Source organism: Ursus maritimus, unplaced genomic scaffold, assembly GCF_017311325.1.
Source record: "Ursus maritimus isolate PB19 unplaced genomic scaffold, ASM1731132v1 scaffold_12, whole genome shotgun sequence".
In the NCBI taxonomy this organism is placed as follows: domain Eukaryota; kingdom Metazoa; phylum Chordata; class Mammalia; order Carnivora; family Ursidae; genus Ursus; species Ursus maritimus.
This window is the reverse complement of record NW_024423564.1, coordinates 5480818-5502002: the sequence shown is the minus strand read 5'-3', so window position 1 is coordinate 5502002 and position 21185 is coordinate 5480818. Positions and strand designations below refer to the sequence as shown.

General features: G+C 43.9%; 1 protein-coding gene across 2 annotated transcripts; it reads left to right on the top strand.

Moving 5' to 3' along the window:
* Positions 1–3712: 3712 nt before the first annotated feature.
* Positions 3713–18458, top strand: HAO2 (hydroxyacid oxidase 2). Of its 2 annotated transcripts, XM_008706358.1 has the most exons (7): positions 3713–3843; positions 5769–5920; positions 8104–8387; positions 9739–9948; positions 13989–14147; positions 14477–14546; positions 18278–18458. In XM_008706358.1, the coding sequence occupies exons 1-7, from the start codon at positions 3713–3715 to the stop codon at positions 18331–18333; spliced, it is 1062 nt and encodes a 353-aa protein (XP_008704580.1). In that variant the 3' UTR covers positions 18334–18458. The 2 variants fall into 2 exon arrangements, with proteins under 2 accessions (XP_008704580.1, XP_040482604.1); XM_040626670.1 differs by lacking the exon at positions 9739–9948.
* The last annotated feature ends 2727 nt before the right edge of the window (positions 18459–21185 follow it).

The following is a 21185-nucleotide window of genomic DNA, read 5'->3' as shown; positions in this document are numbered from 1 at the left end:
GTTATCTCTCCCACTCCGTTGAGAAACTTGGCATAAGTTCCCAGGGGACCAGGCCAGAGGGTCTTCAAGGACACCACCTTTCATCATCCAGCACTTGCACCTGGAGCTGGGTCCTCAGAGGCAGCCTTTGCTCTCCCTTGTATCTCAATGACCTGCCCTGTGATTTCCACCCTGACATTTTTTACAGAACACCTAGGGGTTTCTCACACAAGTAGAAGCTCTGATAAACCAGATTCCTAAAGTGACACCAAAGTGAATTATGAGTCATCTACAATCTTCAAAGACAGACAACTTGTTTATCTAGCTTAATTGCGTTAGATCAAATGGCAATCTTGAAGAAAAGGTCTGCCTTGAAATGCCTACTGATCATAGTCTATGTCATTCTTTCTTTCCCGGTCAGGGAAAATTGCTTGATCTTCCAATCATGAGCAATGGGTACCACTGAATGTCCTTGCTCTTATGTTTGAGCTTTCTTATCTCCTGTATGCTTGTTGTACCTCACCATTTTTTACCAAGAGACAAAAAGCCTGAAGAAATTAAATGACCTACGATGAGCTAAAGTTCTTGCAAGAGACTTTTACCCTTTCTAGCCTTTTCTCCACTTTCTCTTCCTTTTGGGTAGTTGGGATAGAGGAGAAAAGAAGAAAAAATACTGCAGTGGAGATCAAATAAAATGGGAATACAAGAAAAACACTCGATAACTTGGATCCTCCCTTGAATACCTGGTGGCTTTAAGTCTGGTATGGATCAAACCAAGATACATAAAAACATTTAGTCCTAAGTCTTCCTTCGAAATGTGGGGAAGGCTTAGAACAAAGAAGTTGTCCTTCAGTTCAACTAGAGACCTCATATTGGACTTCTGAAAAAAATAACGGGCTCAGTACTTTACTAAACTATGAAAAGACAAAAATGCATCATAATTACATTTTCACCCGGCAAAATTCTTTTAAATTCAATGAAACAAGTAATTTATGTGAACCAACTATTTTGCTCTGCACCATGAAATCGAAAAAGGAAAACGTCTGTCTTTAGGGCCTGTCAAAGACATGACTCTGAGCCTTCTCCTGTCGTAATTTACTGCCTTATCTTTCACAAGTTATTCCATATCCTAGGCCTCATTCTCTCCAAATGCAAAATGAAGACACTAATACCTTCTCTGTCTACTTCACAAGGAAGTAGAAAAGAAACAGTAGACAGAAAAAAAAATAGTAAATAGAAACGTGATAATAAAATGTTTGGTATATACAAAGATGCTGGGCTATTTCTTTATTTCCAAGAAGTTTCCTATGCTATCCTTTATTTCCAAGCAGTTTCCTATGCTATCATTCCCACTATTCCAGGCAAGTAATTCTGAGTGAATCTGAGCCATTTCTCTCAGACTAGACTCAAGCTTTATGATAGAAATCTGCAGAAGAGCATTCCTGTGAGTGTGTGATGTATAGGATACGGAGATTTGTTGAGACATTGGGAGTAGAAACCTGGTGGAGAATTCTCACCCGACAAAGCAGAAATGACAGGGGAATGTTACATTCAAATAATGAACATTCATGAACAGCAATTCACTGTCACATACCATCCTAACACCTGGGGATACAAAGAATGTTGGGGGTCCTAATTCAGGGATTCACTAGGAAGACTCATAGGACACAGTGTGTAGTTGAGACTATGATTAATTACAGAGAAAGAATGAGAAGCAAAATTAGCAAAGGAAAAAGGCTCATGAGGCAAAATCTAGAGGGAAACAAGTATAAGCTTCCAAGAGTCCTCTCCCAGTGGAATTAGGCAGGATGTACTTAATTCCTCCAGCCGTGAGTTGTGACAACACGTGTGAAGCATTATCCACCACGGAGGCTCATTTTAGAGACTCATTGCCCGAGTCTTTTTGTTGGGGGCCAGTCATATTGACACTGTCTGCCAAACCCATGCCAAAATTCTAGACCCTCAGAGGGAAAGCAGATGTTCAGCATAAACCACATTGTTTGTACAATTTAGTCCAGTGAGCCATGCCATTCTTATCAAGGAGTAGTGGGAACCGTCTTGAAGTCCAAGTTCCCAGACTCCAACCAAGGTCCAACTTTGTAAGCAGGCCTTTCGAGGGGTAGGTCATTTAATTTCTCAAGCCTGGTATGTTAACTCTTATGCATACAGAGGTTTAAATCAGTGATCGCAATGTTGATGGATAAATATAACAATAAATTCATTCAACCGAAGTCACTGAGACTTTGAAGTGTCGGGCAGGAATGAGATAAATTAGACATGGTGGCTGCACCTTGTCAAACTCAACTCAACACCTCAATAACTCCCTGCCCACCCACTGACAAAGTGCATTGCCTATGAAAAGCTCTGTGGCTGTGCTCCAAATTCCTCACTGCACATCCCAAGGGCTCTGTTTTCTGCCTGCCATAACTTTATTCTGCTTAGCCCCTTGGGTAGGTGTTTGGGACTACTTCTCTGTTGGGCTTGACTAGATTCTGGCATGGCCCTGGATCCCCTCCACCAGTTCTGCCCCATCCTTACCCCCACCAGGATCCCCAACACTCCACATTTCATCTGGCCTCCTTGGCCCCCATGTCCATTAGAGGAGCCGCCTCATTCACGTTTGAAGCCCTAGTTCCTGGGGCTTATCCCTGTCCCTCAGTCAATGACTTAAAAGTCATTCCATTTCTACTTACAGCCTCTGGCTAATTTTCAGCCCACTGCCAGCTGCCAGGGAGATGCCCAGGACTATGGACTACAGATTTCTCCACTTTTCCTGCTGGAATCCTCTCCTGCAGGAGCTCCACATGCTGTCCTTGACTGTAACCACAGCCTTCAGCATCTCTGCAGCTAGAGTTCCCACTGTCCTTGCTCCTACTAGACGGATCTGCCCTCAAACCACACTCTTTTTCTGTTTTAGGTGGGGCAGAGGGGGTATCAGAAGTACCAAGCTCCAGGTTACTTCAAATTGGGGGTGGGAATGAATGGAGGACACATATGCTGTTTTCTTGGTCTCAGAATGAACATGTTCAATGACCCTGCCAAGGAGTCAAAAACGGTAAGCTTCTCCCTGATATCAACCAGAGCCCAAGCAATTCATTCATCCACAGATTCCCAGGAACTCCTGGATAATAGTATCAGTTCAGCCCCAATTTTCCAGCCTGATGATCTACTCTCCTCCTCCTCCTTCCAGTGCAGAGGTAGTAAACAGCCCTTGGGCATGTTCAGAAAATGCTCCTAGTGACTCAGATGACAAGGAAAAACCACCCAGAAAGGAAGCTGGTAAGACAGTAAGGAGCTGGTCCAGGAAAGCTGTGAATGCTGTCGCAGGGGCATTTGATCAGACCTGCATTTCAGAAAGATCCAGGGAGCTGGAGGGAGATGAGATTGAGAGTGAACCTGGAGGCTAAGAGACAAAGAGAAGGCATTTTTGTAATAATCTTGCAAGAGGTGGCAGACCCTCAACTGGATCTGAGGCCATGAATTGTAAAGATGAGGGGACAAACAGGAGGGATATTTAGAAGGCGAGATAATCAGCATTTGGGTGTGGGGTGAGAGAATGGAAGCTTGGGGATCAGCATCTTTGGCAGTACCTCCACTGGGATAAGGAATACAGGGGAGTTAATGTTGAATCCAAATAGCTTCAGGCCATAGCGCCCACAATTATCCTCTCCTCTATGTCTGACATATTCTCAGTGTCTTGTTTGGTTTTGGTTTTTCCTTGGAAGGTCCAGAAATGCCCTTGGTGTGTTTGACAGACTTCCAGGCTTATGCCCAGGATCATCTGTCTAAGTCAACTTGGGATTTTATTGAAGGAGGAGCTGATGAATGCTTCACCCGGGATGATAACATCGCAGCATTTAAAAAGTCTGGTCTTCTGTATCCTTTCTATTGTTAAGCTAAGGTGCACTGGGTAAGGGGTTCTTGGAAGGTAGCAGCCATGCTCTCTGCCTCCAAGGAACACAAAGTACTCAAGATATATTAGTGGATTCTGTTGTTATTGCTTTGGGTTTTGGGTTTTTTTGGGGGGGAGTAGGGGATAGGTGGGCCAGGGAGAGGATGAATGGAGAAAGAACTTATCTTAGTGCCTCTGCAGAACCAGCACGAGTCACCCTCCCTCTGCATCCCAGCAACTGTGCCACCTGACAAGATAGGACAAGAGTCCAGGGCTACCAGTTACCTGAGTGGGGAGGAGAAGCCAGTGGGGTAGGCCTAAATCTCCTGAGTTCTTAAACTTCTGGCTTGAAGGAGATAATGTCTGTTGGGAGAGGGGACACAAGAAATACAGAGACCCAAAGAGTCTTAAGGGTGAAAGGAGGTTGATTTCAAAGAAGAGCTGGACTGGAACAGCAGTGAGTAGAGCGCAGGGTGGTAAACAGCCCACAGGCCACGTCAGGCCCACCACCTGTTTATGGACGGTCCACAAACTGAGAATTTTTGTTTTCTGTTTTTAAATGGTTGAAAAAAAGAATCAAAAGAAGAATGATAACTTGTTACAGGTGAAGATTATATGAAATTCGAAATTTCAGTGTTTATAAATAAAGTTTTATTAGAACCAGCCACGGTCAGGGGCGCCTGGGTGGCACAGCGGTTAAGCGTCTGCCTTCGGCTCAGGGTGTGATCCCGGTGTTCTGGGATCGAGTCCCGCATCAGGCTCCTCCGCTATGAGCCTGCTTCTCCCGCTCCCCCTGCTTGTGTTCCGTCTCTCGCTGGCTGTCTCTATCTCTGTTGAATAAATAAATAAAATCTTAAAAAAAAAAAAAAAGAACCAGCCACGGTCAGTCATTTACATGTTATCTATGGCTGCTTTTGCATTACAACAGCAGATCTGAGTAGCTGTGACAGACTGCATGGTCCATGGAGCCTAAAATATTTACTATCTGGCCTTTTACAGAAAAAGTTTGCTGCCCTCTGTAATAGAGAGGTCAGAAAAACACTGAAAAATGGGATACAAGGTGAACAGCATGTTCTGTATTCTCATACTTGTTTAGCACTATCCTAGACCTCTTACTTGCTTTAGCTCATTCTGCCTTCATGAGGTAACTGTGAAGTCTGGATTATTACTCCCATTTCACAGATGAAGTTTGTATCTTACCCAAGTTTGTACAAACAGTATAGCTAGCAAAACCTTTCTATGTTTGTGTATAGGGATAATAATATTTTGTGAAAAACAAGCATTTTTGGACCCTGAGACTATGTCTCTATTGGACATAAAAGTGTATTTTATATATTTACTACTTGTGAATTTCCCTACCTTCTTCTAAAGCAGTAGTTAAGTCAAATCTTCAAATGAATTAGCCTCTAGCGAAAAACAGAAACAAAACAAAACAAGCTCCCACCATGATCATTCTCTGGGGTTTGTCCTCTTTCAGTGACCTTTTCTTACTTTATAGAGACTTGTTTCTAACCCATGAACTCCTTCCTGCTCATTCTTTTCTTTTCTAATCCTTGTTATGGTAAATCAATCAAAGCCTCCAAGTATTGAGAGTCTGCTTGGGAAGGCAAAACTCAAAGACATAGAACTGTGCCAGAGCAAGGCTGGAGGCAGTGTGGGCCACACGTGCCCTGGGGGTTTGGAGAAAGTGGGGTTAATGTGGGCCAGGGTGTCAGGAAAGGTTTCTGAAGGAAATGTTAGTCTGTGTGGCCTAATCAGCCAACTGACCTCACCAGAGATTTCTTGGGACCCAGTCTGGTGTAGACCTGCATCCGAATCTGGAGACCCCAGCCCCAGGCAGCAGCTGCATGCTGGAGAGTAACCCCACTAATAGAAGAATCTTTGTTGCTGAGCACAGAATCCGCCTCCGTCCCCGGTACCTGAGAGATGTGCGAGAGGTGGACACCCGGACCACAATCCAAGGGGAGGAGATCACGGCCCCCATTTGCATTGCGCCCACAGGTTTCCACTGCCTCGTCTGGCCGGATGGAGAAATGAGCACAGCCAGAGGTATGAACCAGCCGCACCTCGCACCTCGAGGCTCTCTTCCCAGGGGCCCTGAAGTATGCAGGTATCCTTCAGATCAATCGCAGGATTTCTCCCAGAAGGAGTTTAGGGACAGCAATCTGGTCAGAATTAAGGAGGGATGTTTGCATAACATTTCATTTAAGATTGAGAAAACATCCATTGCCATCATAACAAATGGTTAGACAGGGCAGCTACAGATGAATAGATATGGAAATCAAGCAAGCCACTCACAGTCTATGGGGAAAGGAGTTCTCAGCATGGCTTCAAGGATAGGGATCTCTTTGACCTGACCCCTCCTGGGCCAGGGCTGGGGCTGAATGGTGAATCTCTGAATTTAGGATGAGGAATCGTGACATGAAGTCCTAACAAAGCCCCTGGCAGGTGTTCCTGCCCAAATGTTGTGTTTCCTTTCTTGACTGACTTTGTCATCTTATATGACAAAAAGTTTCTTATGGCGTATGTCTCCTTCCTGGTAGCCCCCTTATTCTCTTCCTTCATCCTTCTGCACCAAAAAATAATGAGAAGAGAAGGAAGACCGGGGCGGGGGGAGAGGCTGAAAATAGTCCTGTGACCCCTTTAGAATCTTTAGGTCACATCTAGGAAATATTTTATTTGCAGGTTGCCCAGGATTTCCCTGGGATCTTTTCCTTTGACTCCGTAATATAGGAAGCAATGAATCCAAGGATTCTACAGCTTCAAGTGGCATCTGTCTGGTTAGAAGCCAAGTCTGGCTAGGCTAAAATATGAATACCCTGTAGGACTATGACTGCTCTACTCAATCTTCATGGTTGGACGTGTGATGGTGTTTTTGTAGTGGGGCAGAAGAATGGGGTACCTCCTGTTGATGTTAGGAATTGAAAATATGAAATCCTGATTAGGCCAGATTCTCTGCCTACGGATTGTGGAATGGTAGTGACATTAACCTACTGGAGAATCCTACCGAAAACAACAATTACCGTAGGAAATGAAAAATATGCAGCAGTGTCAACAGCACCGTCACCACCATCCTCGCCAACCTCGTTATCACTAAGCCTTTGTACAGGACATCACTTAGTAATTTTAAAAATGCTTCCAGGGGTTCCTGTGTGGCTCAGTCGGTTAGGCGTCAACTCTATCTCCACTTTGGTCTTGGATCTCAGGATTGTGAGGTCCACGCCCAGCCCTACTTAAAAAAATGATAATAAATAAAAAACATAAAAATGCTTCCATATCTAGTATCTTGTTTAATCTCTTAGCAACCCTATAAAGAAAGGTATTACTATTTCCCCCCATTTTACAGATGAAGAAAATGAGACTCAAGGCACACAGCTAAGAAGGGATCGAACTAGCATTCTTCTAACTAGGATATCAGGCTTTCTCCAGTACAGAACTCAACCTTCTCCACTGGCATTACATTTCCTCACCCTGTGTCCTCTTTAGCTCCCTTCTGCTTTATTAATGAGTTCACGAGCTGCCCATTCTCCCATCTGAAAGCTGCAGCATGTCCAAAACTGTTCTGGGGACTAAATGACTCCTGTAGGGACGCCTGGGTGGCTCAGTCAGTTAAGCAGCTGCCTTCAGCTCAGGTCATGTTCCCAGGGTCCAGGGATCAAGTCCCGCATTGGGATCCCTGCTCAGCGGGGAGCCTGCTTCCCCCTCTGCCTGCTCTGCCTGCCACTCCCCCACTTGTGCTCTCTCTCTCTGACAAATAAATAAAAATTAAAAATAAATAAATAGGGGTGCCTGGGTGGCTCAGTCGTTAAGTGTCTGCCTTAGCCCCAGGGCATGATCCCGACGTTCTGGGATCAAGCCCCACATCAGGCTCCATGCTCTGCTGGGAGCCTGCTTCTTCCTCTCCCACTCCCCCTGCTTGTGTTCCCTCTCTCACTGGCTGCCTCTCTCTGTCAAATAAATAAATAAAATCTTTAAATAAATAAATAAATAAATAAATAACCCCTCTAGCTAGGAAACTTGACAGAGACTGGAAGACAGGCTATACAGTGGGGGGCCTCCTGGGCTGACTGAATGCCCCCTGTGCCTCCTGCCTTAATGGGAGGCACGTGAAGTCAAGCTTTATCTTCACTCCCAGGGCAAACAGGTCAGAGGTGCACAGACTCTGAGGGTTTCTCACCCCGGTCCAGAACCCTGCCCTCCCTCCAATCTGAGTTGTGCTGTCTGTTCTGCAGCTGCCCAAGCAGCCGGGATCTGCTACATCACCAGCACCTATGCCAGCTGTACCCTCGAAGACATTGTTGCTACTGCCCCCAGGGGCCTCAAGTGGTTCCAACTCTATGTGCAGTCAGACCGACAGCTCAACAAACAGGTGGTCCAGAGGGCTGAATCCCTGGGTTTCAAAGCTCTGGTCATCACTGTGGATACACCCAAAACTGGCAACCGGCGATGTGACTTTCGAAACGAACTGGACTTACACATGAACTTGTTGCTGAAAGACCTTCGCTCGCCTAAAGAGGTAGGAAGGATACCATATCCAATGGGCAGGCATGACAGGAAGCAAATTTCCTCTCTTCCTTCCTTCCTTCTCTCTTTCCACAAAAAGTCACCGAGTGCCTGCTCTTGCCAGACACAACAGATGCCACGGTTCAAAAAGCAGATCTGGTTTCTGCTATCCAGAGCTACCAGATGAACAGAATATAACATAAAATGTCCTCACTCCTGGAGCTACCCAACCTGTCACAAGAAATGTCCTGGCCAGGACTGGGTGTTAAGAAATAGCAAAGCTATGGAGAGGAATTTTTCATGGCATAGGAGAATAAATTAACCAAGTTCTTCCAACATTGTCTACGCTATGGGACACTTAGAAAATGATAATTTTGGATAGCACATTTAGGTAAACTGACCTCCTGAAGGGGATGCTTACAGACAAGGTGACTGGCCCACAGAGTGTAGCCAGCCCAGACCCCTCACTCAGCTACATTGAGAACTGAGGGTCCGTCTCTCTCTACACCTAGAACTCCTCCCTGGAGCTGCAGCACACTTGTTTGGAATCTCCGAAATAAGTGACTGCAAAGGCTACTTCTGCATTAAATCCTACAGTCAGATGGGATGGAGTGCTTCAGAGAGAGAAAGTCGTGGTAACATTGGAGTCCCTTGATTACATTAAAGATAACGGTACCAGTCTTTTCAGCCAATGGGAGGCTGTGATACTCAGTCAAGTGACTCAACAGTTCACACATTAACCACAAATTAGCTTTGAAGTTTTCGGGAATCCTTATCTCAGATTACAGAGATACATTGGGATTTATGGATATTTGATTCACATGGTGAGCCAAGGCTAGGTATAAGGTAGTATCTGATTCAGGATTATTGAAGTATTTCTTCGTTCTTATAACCTTGGGCATATCTCAAGCATAACATGTTACATCGGCCTATAACTGCTTTTGTTTATCCCCTTCACTTACTAAACTCTGAGTTATTTTAAAGTAGGGATTGTGTCACTAGAAATTATACACAACTAATGAATCATTGAACACCACATCAAAAACTGATGATATACTCTATGTTGGCTAATTGAACTTGACAAAAAAAATAATAAAGTAGGGACTGTGTCTTATTTGTCTTTGTGTCCCCAGATCCTGTAATAATTAAAGAGCAGGGACAAAATTAATAGTTAATGAATAAGCAGTTGAGATAGTAATTCTTTTGCACAAATTCTGTTAGGAAAAGGACCTGAAAGTGTTGTTTATTTTGTTACCCCTCTTTTAAGGCTTATGAAAGGTGGCTATCTGAATGTGTCTCAGTTTGGAATGGATCAAACCATCCTAAAGGAGCTCAGGTCTAAGGTTCTTTTTTCTTCCCCACAGAGAAATTCAATGCCTTATTTCCAGATGTGCCCCATTGACTCATCCTTCTGCTGGAATGATCTCTCCTGGCTTCAGAGCATAACTCGATTGCCCATCATCCTTAAAGGGATCTTGACAAAAGAGGATGCAGAGTTAGCTGTGAAACACAATGTCCGTGGCATCATTGTTTCCAACCACGGTGGGAGGCAGCTTGATGACGTTCCCGCTTCTGTAAGTAGGGTCACTTCATAGGGTGTGTGTGTGTGTGTGTGTGTGTGTGTGTGTGTGTGCCTACAGCACGGTACTCTGTGCACTTTGGCCCACACTCCCCTCTCCCTTACCACATATGCTGGTATATACCTGTTAATTGCAAGAACTTCTAATTATTAACAGCCTAGTGTGTGCCAGGTTATTTTTGCAAACTTCACATATATCATCTCTAAATCTCACAACCATCCTGCAAGATGTGTATCATCATCACTCTTTTACAGATGGGGGTCCTAGGGCTTAGAGACGTTACGTAACTTTTCCAAGTTCACACAGTTAGGAGAGACGTAACAAAGGCACTGAGGTCTCCTGCCTTCTGGAGGAAGTGTTCAGTTTGAAGATTGCCTGAGTGCATGGAGTGTAACAACATATTTTCTCATATGATACATCCTGGGAAGGAACAACTCCTCACTTAAACGAATAAATAACCATCTTTCACAGTAAAACTAAAAAATGCTATATGAATCCTTTCCTAAAAATCTGTGACAGTCTGTGATTTTCCCCCTGTCTTTTGCATTTATGTCCGTTACAGATGAAGAGCAGGCAGGCAAGGAAAGAATCTTTAACTGGGAATCTTTAACAAGAGATTCTTCTATCACTACTTGATTCATTCTAAGAAAAGGAAGTGTGGGGTGGGGGTGCCTGGGTGATGCTTCTAATTGGGTTGGGCTTCCGATTCTTGGTTTTGGCTCGGGTCATGGTCTCGGGGTCGTGGGATCGAGCCCCATGGCAAGCTCCACTCTCCCCAGAGAGTCTGCTTGGGAGTCTCTCTCTTTTTCCCTCTGCCTCTCCCGCTTGTACTCTCTCTCTCTCTAAACATAGAAATCAATAAATCTTTTTAAAAAAGAAAGAAAAGGAAGTGGGTTTTTTTCTCTCTTAAGTTTTTTCAGCCTTTCTATTATGTAAGTAAAACATGTTCACTGCAGATAAATTATAAAATGTACATATGCAAAAAGAAGATAAAAATCACCCCTAATTTCATCAATGGGAATTGTTTTTTATCAACTTCTTAATGCAAAGATAACATTTTAGATTTTTAAAAGTTACATACTATTTTGTAATTTTTCTCTTTTCAATTTCAGTATATTAAGAACATCATTTCATTTCAATGTATACACTTCTCTCATTTTTAATGGTGAATGGACAATTTATATAACCCACTGCCTATTGTTGAACATCTGATGACTTCCAAGCCTTCACTATTTTAAGCAATGCATCAATGACCATCCTTAAATCTTTAGCACAGTCTCAATTAGTTCTTTAAGACAATTCCAGGAAATGGAGAAGCTGTATCAGCTGGTTTGTACATATCAGCCGGCTTGTGAAGCTTGGAGGTTTAGGTGCCAATGATTCGCCCCCTCCTCCCCACCAGGCTCTCCCCGAGAGAGAACAGACACGAATAACAAGCCCAATTGGAGAATAAGGGGTACAGTTTACTGTAGATCTCCATGAGAGCTGATTGAAGGGAACAGTTGGGCATCCTACTTCCCATCCCAAATTTTGACCTGTGACCCCAGGAGAAAGTAGATAGGCAGAGCACATGCTAGCTCCCTCATCCAACTTCTGCAAGGATACCCACAGTCCACCTCCCACACACCCAGAAACTGGCAGAACAGGATGCAAAAAAGTATAGCAGGTCCTGAGCAGTCCCAGTTGTGCCTACAGGTAGGAACAGAAAGAAAAAAAGAGCCCACCACCAGCAAGCAGCAAATAGAGTAGAATGTTGACTTTTGAAATAACTCTAATAAAACATTATGCAACAGACCCTCTCTCATGAATCAGTTTAGCTAGTCTTACTCCCTTGGGGGGAGGACTGAGTAATACATGGAGAAAGAAGCTGAGTAATTGCTCCCCACTGCACTTCCTCAATAGAGAACAACTGTTGGCAAAGGCAGGAGCCAGAGAGAGAATTTCTCCTTCCCCATCATACTGGTCAACTTGTCATTCTCCCAAGCCACTTGACTTAACAACCAAACCCTAGGTCATCCGGGGAGAGTGCTGAGATTGGTGTGAAGCTAGTGAGGTACCTCTGGCTCAGAATTTGGGAAGGTGCCAGGAAAACTTGGTAAGATAAATAATAGTTTAATGGACTATTTAAAAAATTAAAATTAATGCAAAAAATTCCATGGTGAACAAAATATCAACATTTTAAATAAAGATAGGATCTGTCCCTGCACTTGCATAACCTGCCTCCACTCATCTCACTGTCATCCTGGCCCCAGATCCAATAAAACTTTATTTATAAAAACAAGCACCCCCAGCTCACAGGTCAAAGTTTGCCATTTGATTTTTAAATATTGCATTCAAATGTTATTTATCTGAGTGTTTTGACATTCCTTAAATTTTGTGCCTGAGGCCAATGCCTCACTTCTCTCACCCCAGACTCCTCCCTGTGAGTGTGACTCTTTGAAGTTCCCATCTCTAGAAGGTTCCATATAGTTCCTATATTTCTTTCTGGGATCTGGGAGAAGGGTCAGCTAGCTGTTGTCCCCAGAAGGCTCTAATGATGTCCTATTGTGACCTATAAGAAAGTAACTCTAAAGCAATACGGTTCCCTAGGCTAAAAGTCACTCCCTGGTCTGTTTCTCAAATTCCATCAGCTCCATTGTCCAATAAAGCTCACTGGAAGAGTATGCACAGATATTTTTATTTCTTTTTCCCAACATCATAGAAATATTCCAAATAATACCATGCTGGGGCTATAAAAATACCCCTTATCTAGACATGCATTCTCACCAAGTTTTCGCATATAAGTCTAAAATGTATTCAGTTCTCCTCTGCTTGTAAATTAGAGTACAAAGTTCTTTCCTCCCTGATTTCATATTCTGCTCAGGCACCCAAAGGATCTCATTGAGATATAATTCCCATTGATTCCTTCTGCAGCAGAAGTCCCCCAGGGCCCAGTTTCGCCTCCTCCCTAGTGGTCTGTCCAAGAGGCATAGAACAGGAGCCCTGAGGCAGTTCCAGAACTCTGTCCTCAAGGACTCTGCTCCCAGACTCTGTTGTCACCCCTCCTCCTAGACTTGGAGGTGCTCAGGACTACAGCTCAGTCTGGGGCACTCTGAGTTGGCAAGGCCTCGTAGCTACAGACCCTGGAACTAGGGAGGCAAGGTGAGAAACAAAGTCTGGGGAGAAATTAGGCCAAATGATAAGCTGCTTTTGTTTTGCCCTTCAGAGTCTTCAACTCTACCTCAACAGCACTGCTGCTTGCATTCCCAACCCTTGTCTCAGATAACCCAGACAGGAGTCAGGAACAAGTTGTTCAAATGTGGTGTGTAAGGAACAATGTGCAACCCAGTTACACAAGACAAGCTGTAGTCCAGACATACTTGCTTTGCCAAAAAGACTCAGTGCCTTAAAAATGGAGAGCATTCCTAGCTGTGCCACCCTAGAAACAGAGAAGGTAGGAGAAAATCAAAAGTCAAAATGTACTTTAAAAAGAACATTAACGTGAACACCATAAATGGGTGAACACTGTAAAAACCCTTTAGGATGTGAAGAGGAACCAAGAGTTTCTTCCAAGCTGTAGATAGTCGAACAAGTGAGTTAGAGAGAAGCTGCACTTTGTCAGGGCAGAAAAGGGCAAGAGGGAGAGCTTGCAGAAAGTCCCTGGGGCTCAGGGGGCACCTGGGTGGCTCAGTTGGTTAAGCATCTGCCTTCTGCTCAGGTCATAGATCCCAGGGTCCTGCTCAGTGGGGAGCCTGCTTCTCCTTCTCCCTCTCCCCTTCCTCCCGCTCATGCTCACGCTCTCTCTCTCTCTCTCTCTCAAATAAATAAATCAAATCTTTTACAAAAAACAGAAAGTTCCTGGGGCTCAGGAATGTAGCTTCACTGCTCTGGTAGGGGAGAGGAAGCATGGCTCAAACATGGGAGGGCAAAAAACTGGTAGACGTCACCCACACTTGCACTTCCTGTTCCTAACCCACCTTGAGGGGGCACCTCTGCCCCATGATCCCTGAGAGTGAAAATGGAAATCCCTGAAGCCATGCATGTCTCTTTCTCAGATCGATGCCTTGACAGAAGTGGTGGCTGCTGTGAAAGGGAAAATGGAAGTGTACCTTGATGGTGGGATCCGAACCGGCAACGATGTGCTCAAGGCTCTGGCCCTTGGGGCTAAATGTGTATTTCTGGGGAGACCAATCCTGTGGGGTCTTGCCTATAAGGTGAGAGATACTGGGTTTCTCATTTGTCCCCACACTTTACGGTGGTTTGCCGTACAAGCTGAGCTGCCGTTCCAGGTGCCACAGATCCTGAGAGACAGCTCCCCCTTGCCCGCATCTCCCGCTTCCTCGGCAGTGCGTTACACGTTCTCAGGCCCCCTCACCCCCATCTTTCCCTCTTTGCTTCCCTGTATTCCAAGCATGGTTCCAATTTCATAGACATCCCCATCCTCCCTACCACAGCTGGGAACACACCTAGAACAGATACTCAGCACCTGGGCAGAACGTTCTTCACACTTCTTTGTCTTTTCCCACCCCCCATCTTGGAGCAGGGTGAACATGGCGTTGAGGAAGTTTTGAACATTATAAAAAATGAATTCCACACTTCCATGACCCTCACAGGTAAGTTTTCACAATTCTTTTCCTGATTCGAGCTGAAGGTGTGAGGGCTACAGAACGGGAGTGGTAGCCCCTCCTTCTAGCTACTCTTCCCCAGCCCAGTGGCTGCCTAGAAGAGAAAGGAGGGAAGAGACGTCCCAGACAAAGACTGAACACAAACTCAAAATGTGATACCTTTGCTATGAAAGAAAATGCAATTTCAGATTATAGGAAAGAGGGTCCCCTTATGCTCTGGCCTGTCCAGATCACACAGCAGGCTTGTTGGGTATGGTTCTGTGGGTCATCTTTTCATATTCATGGTCTGCTAGGATTTGAGAAATTATGTCAAGGAGGAGGCACAGAGGAAGTGGGGAGACAGATACAACAAGAAGAGAGAAGGGGGAGCAGGAGAAGTGCCGTGCTGGGTAACCACAGCCAGAGAAATGTGAACATCTGGAAGTTACATGCAGGTGGATTTGGGTCAAAAATGAAGTTATGGTAAAGTAGTGCTCATAAAACTGTACGTTTTTAGCAAAGCCTGGGATCCCAGTGACCTATAAAATAGTACTTCTCAACTAAGACTGTCGATGACTGCCCTCTTCGGGAAGATATGGAGTTTAGAGTTTTGAGTTTATTTTTTTCCAGTCAGCACGACTACAGGTTGGATATTTCCAGTAGTTAGTGCTCAGAGACTAGGGACACTAAATGTCCTAAAATGCCTGGAGCAGTCTCATAGAAAAGAACTACCCTACCCCAGTGCCAAAGGCCAATGGCTCCGTCTCTGATTGTCTTCATCTGCTGTAGATGTAACTGATCACAGTGTGAAAGGACAGACAAGATGAACCCCAATGCGACCTCCATTCATTCTTCAATTCTAAAATTTGGTAATAATAGACACCTTCTCCAGGAGTAAGGAAATAATGAATCAAGCGCTGTGATGTGAAATCAAGACCATTTTCATGCCATTAACTTATTTCCATAAATGTCACAGAGCATCGGTCATGTGCTGAGCACAAGCGAGATGTCCAGGTTCTTCTCAAGTCTGGTTTTGGTGATATTTAGACAAGTGCTTTGTACTCAGTGTCCAAGTTATATTAGTAGACTCAACCTTTTGGGCTTGAGTAATACAAGTTAGAAAACTTAGAACAGCATTACTGCCAGCACCAGCCTTCTTCCCACTGAGCAGACTAATTAAAGAAAAAAAGAGGCGGGGGAGGGGGGAATAGATCAAGGCATGGAGGACAAGGACTGTCAGCTTAGGAGAAGAGCCACACACTTCAGAGCCTATGAAGATAAGCCAGTAAATGACTTGGTGTCACCAAGGCCCTCCCTTGAGGGAGGGGAGGGCATGAGCATGAACAGACATCGTATTGGTGTGTTTTGCCCCTGGGAGGGAGGGGGGCGAAGGATGGGTAGACCATAAGTTTCTACAGATTCCAGGAGGTTCAGATGACTTCTCCTGCTCCCCCAAATATTTTCTCCCATCTTTGAGAAATGACGTCTAATCTTCTTTTAACAGAAGCCTGGTGGGGGAATTCACAATAACAAAGTTTTTTTATTCAACTAAAAGTTTACACTTAACAATCTCTGGGGTAGAAATGGTGGTTGGAAAATCTCCTTCTGAAACAGAGTGGAGAGTGTCCTTTTTTTAAAGGGGCAGAGAAAAAACAGAATTGTGAGCCTGTGTAAGGCTGACAGTTTATATTCCCCTCCTTCTAACTATTGTACAATGAGAATGTATTGTTTTCAATGCATATGTAGAAAAATGAGTAATCACAACCAAACATGGGACAGAGATGAGAAAGAATAGGAAACTCAGGCAGAAGGGCATCCATTGGCATCCTCTGCATAAGAGTCCCCCGCTCCCCGGCGCCCAGGCTAGCCCTTGGGAAGAAGGGATCTTGGGCTGGGGGACTGGGCTTTTGGTGGAACTCACTAAGATGCAAAATCATAGTGTGAAAACGCCAAGATTCTGGTACCCTTTAGCCCTTCCACACACCCAGGAATAACAGAAAAAAATTAGCACCCAGGAGGAATCAGTTGATACGATTTCTCTCTCCTAATTCCCCTGGAGATGTGTGATATATTTCCCTTATGACCCTATAACATCACAGCCCTGGGAGGAGGCCTCTATTTGCACTTTGTATGAACGTTTTGAGGTTTGTCTTTAGGAAATACTCACTTCCCTTTATTATGTTACGTTATGTTAGTCACCATACAGTACATCCTTAGTTTTTGATGTGTTCCAGGATTCATTGTTTGCATATAACACCCAGTGCTCATTGCAACATGTGCCCTCCTTAATACCCATCACCGGCCTATCCCAATCCCCCCACCTCCCTCCCCTCTGAGACCCTCAGTTTCTTTCCTGGAATCCATGGTCTCTCATGGTTCATCTCTCCCTCTGATGGTTGGAGAGACAAGGAGCTTCCAAGACCAGCAGAAGCTGAAAGAATGTGTGACTACCCACTTCACTTTAAAGTAGCCAAAACATTTCAGGGTAAAGCCTCCTAATTTACAGTAATGAAAAAATTACAAATACGCATTCTCTCTCAAACTTCTACTGAGCCTCTGCCAAAGGCAGGGCAGTGCCCTTGGTACTACATGAGACCCAGAAACCAATCTGATGAGAGTCGAGTAAGTACAGAAACATTACGAAGGCTTATGTGTCAAACGGTCTCAAAATGGAGTCATAACATAACCTGGATGCAACTACTGAAACATTTTTACATCATTTAAATATTATTTTTATTATGTTATATAACCAAAGATCATATTTTGGCATTCTCTGTGCTCCTTGAATAGATGTGCCTGCTAGGAAAACCCACTATTCTCTGCCCTGGGGAAACCCAAAGCTCTTAAGACCACTGTCCATTCCGAGGAGAGCTGCCTCTGGCACCAAATTCCTGCTTCTGCTGAATGACTTCAGCTTGTGGGTTACTTATGCATCCCATGCCTGCCGTTTCTGTCCACTACAATCAACCCAGGCATGGTTTTTAGAGGGGAAAGGAACCCTCTCGTTAGTTCTATTTTCGTGAGTAATACATTTTGCTAAAGCTGTATTTTGGGAGGTGAAGGTGCACACATCATACATGTGGAAAAAACTTCAAGTTTATCATTACACATCCTGGCCTTCGAGTCTTTCTGCCTTATCACCAGGGATTTCCTGTCTACTCAAGGTCACAACTCTCCAGTCTGCACCAACAGACTACCCTCTCTTTCTCCTTCCTCGTCATGCGTCTTATCCGACGTTGCTCTCTTCAATCCCTGCTTCTAATCTCAGCTACAGTTCTAATTTTGCATTTTAATTAAGATCCTCCACTAAAGAAGTGTTACATTTTGCAGCACTTTCTCTTAGAAGGCAACCGCTGTATGAAATGCTCATCCCATCTCTTATTCCTGACTCATATTTTTCCCTGACACATACTTCCTATATCCCTGAGCTTTATCAGCACTTGGATAAAGGCCAAGTGTATCTATGGCATGTATGAATTGATTTTTCAAATGCTAAAATAGTGTTTCTACATTTTTACTATGCCATTTTGAACATGGCTGTGTTAAGAGGACTCGGGCACAGACTCACAAAATAATTCTCCAGGCAATCAGAATCACATTATTCATCTGGCATGCATAATGTTTTTTCAGGGTGAGCACAAAGATCAAATCAGGCTCGTTCCCACTGAATCATCCCATTATCCATGATGGGGTGGGTTACTGGTGTTTTAAAGAAATAAGCTTGTTAACTGTTCTTTTAGGTTGCCGGTCGGTTGCTGAGATCCATCAGGACCTGGTCCAGTTCTCCAGGTTGTAAAGAAAAAGGGCTAATGACCAGACTACTGAGGTCGCCACAGAGGGAAGAAAACTTACAGCGAGGTGTGTGATGCCTTCCTGCCTTGGCCCCATCCTATCCCAGAGGCTCATCCCCTGCATCTTCGATCATTCTACCCCTTGTGCTTCAGGCCCTCCAATCCCCTCCTCTTCCTCAAATGTGACATGCTCTTTTTTGCCTCACTGCTTGTTATATGCTCTTGCTTAAAATCCTCCTTTGAAAGAAAAAATGTTAAAAACGTGGATCAACAATGACTGAAATAGCTAGTGGATTAATTTTTTTGCATATCCTATGTATCTCTATGAACCAACTTTGGGAATTTACACTCTGCACAGAAGAGCTATATGTATAAAATATTCTCCCACCAAAATAATACTCCTATCTGTAGATAACAGGGAAATAATATAGTTAAAAACATGGACTTTGGAGTCGTATACATCCTCTATTGCTCTATGAAATAACTATGGGAATTTGTACTCTTAACAGAAGAGCTATCCATATAAGATATTCCTCAACAAAAATCATACTCTAGAGCTGTCTGTCAAACAGGGCAAGACAGACCAACCAGATGAAGGAAGGAAAGTAAATCAAGTGTAGTTGGAACACTTAGAAGAGTAGTAGATACTTTACAGAATCGTGGTCTTTGAACAGAGGCTTAGGACACTGATTTAGATGTCATTAATGGGTTGATAAAAGGAAAAGGGTAACTGACTGGGATCCTTGTGTTAGACCCAAACTTTTTATTCAGTACAAAGTTCCAATTGGTTCCTGCACTGATGTGTTGATGGTCAGTTTGAGGCCAAGGAGGGGCCTTAACTTGGCAGCAAGGATGGGGTGCTTGTGCTGAAAATTGAGGGACACACTAAGGAAGTCCATGTCTGGGGGCAACTGCCTAGCTAATACAGCAGTCACAGTTGCACTATGGGACAGGAGGCCTACATGACCACGGGTCTGGAGATGGCCCTCATCACACTGATCGGAGTGGCAATGTGTGCCTTGAAAAAGACGGAAGTTTCACAAGACCAAAAAGGGATACCGGGCAGGTATGATCCTGGTATAGCTTAACTCATTTACTATTACTATTGGTCTTGGGAAACTTTTTTCCTTTAGTTCACAGACCCAAGGCCAGAGACATGAAAGAACAGAGGAGCAAACAAAAGCCTAAAATATTTGTGTTCATGACTTATGATGCTACAGGATCTTCTGACCCATCAAATAACGTCTTTCTGTGTAGTGCCCCTCCAAGAGAAGTAGCAAAAAGAAAGTTTTGACACAAGAGATTTGGAGACTGGAAACAAATTAAAATAGACCATACCAGTCCTTCACCAGCAAATGAGAGCGATCTTTATTTCAATCATATTATATAATCCTCCTGGATAGATGTAGGTAGGCTTTTTCAATAAAGTACCAAAGAGCTAAACCAACAGAAGAGATTAAAGTCTGAGAAACATTCTGTTACTCAAGGGTCCCCAAGAACATGGACTCTGATGATGGGCAGGCTCTGGGAAGACTCATGGGAGAACTGTACAACCTGGCCATTTCATGTAGCATTCAACCTCACCCAGTCAGATTTTGCTCTTCTCTGGCCTATTCCTCAGTCGTCACACCCCTGTCATCCATTAGGACTCAGCATCAAATATGGTGGGGCTTGGTGCTGATGGCCAGGTCATCTCTTCAACCCTGAAATCACCAGCTGGGGGCTTAACTGTGTCATTCCAGATTGGTTTGGGGTAAGAGTGAGACAAATTACGATAGCATACGGCATTAAGGCAATCTGGTCTACAGATAATGAAGTTAGCTTACTTTACAAGAGAATTGAGTACAACTTTGCCCTGTACATATCTATCTTGGTGATAACTGTTCACACATGTGTGTGCTATTTTTTAAGTTGCTTTTCCTTCTGACTCAGAGAGCTTGATCCAAGATTTCAAGGGAAATGTACAAAGATATTATAAAGATAGTGCCAAACGGCTGTTCTCATTGCTTCAGAAATGTGGACAGAGGAATTTATACTGTCACCTCAAGAGATGCATATTAAATCTCGGAAGGGACTTCTTGACCCCTAAAAATGTCCTACATTAGAATGGATGGGTAAAGAAGGCAAAGAAACCTTCTCCACTGGAATGTTTACAACAATTGAACAGAATACTAGGTATCTAAGAGATAAGCATTGTGTTCTGATAAAGAGAATCAGCTTTAGAGTCATCCCAGGGTCAGGTTGCTTGGACTCAGACTCTGGCTCCCCTGTCCTCAAGATGTTTGGCAAGAGTCAAAACATCTTTGTCTTTGTCTTTAAATAATAATACTAATCTTCTTAGATTCTCACTGTGAAAATAAATTATTTGGGGGACTTCTGATTCTCAATCCAGGGTGTAGGAGCTTAGAAGTCACCAGTCCATCTGAGCAAAATAAAAAGCTGAAAAAACTGAAAAATCAGCAATTCCTCTAGATACCTCAGAAGAGTGTGGTCAGAGGGAAAAACCACTGTCCCCAAGATTGGAGAGACAGGCAAATACACAGAAGCACAACTTACATAAGCAGAAACCTCCATGAAAACCAGCACCAGGGTCAGAACACCTAACCTGTAATTGATGAGATGCTGGAGGCTCTATGTGGGCGGGTCTGAAAGTTAAAATGGGGGCCCACTCATAGGATGTCCCTGCCCACATACTTTTATTCTACCTGTAGGAACTCTAGCAGGATCTTACGGTGAATAGCAGAGAAAAATTCCCTAGAGCTTTCAGCAGGAGGAGGACAAAGTAACCATTTTGAAATACAACAAAACATTCTGTTTTCAACAAGGCTAACCTCAAGAGAAACCATTTTACCAGATG

Bases quoted from the DNA above. Each gene is read 5' to 3' on its own strand.
- HAO2 (XM_008706358.1), top strand. From the start codon at position 3,713: ATGCCCTTGGTGTGTTTGACAGACTTCCAGGCTTATGCCCAGGATCAT. The intron at 5,921-8,103 runs GTATGAACCAGC...TCTGTTCTGCAG, and splicing joins AGAAATGAGCACAGCCAGAG to CTGCCCAAGCAGCCGGGATC. The intron at 14,148-14,476 runs GTGAGAGATACT...ATCTTGGAGCAG, and splicing joins TGTGGGGTCTTGCCTATAAG to GGTGAACATGGCGTTGAGGA.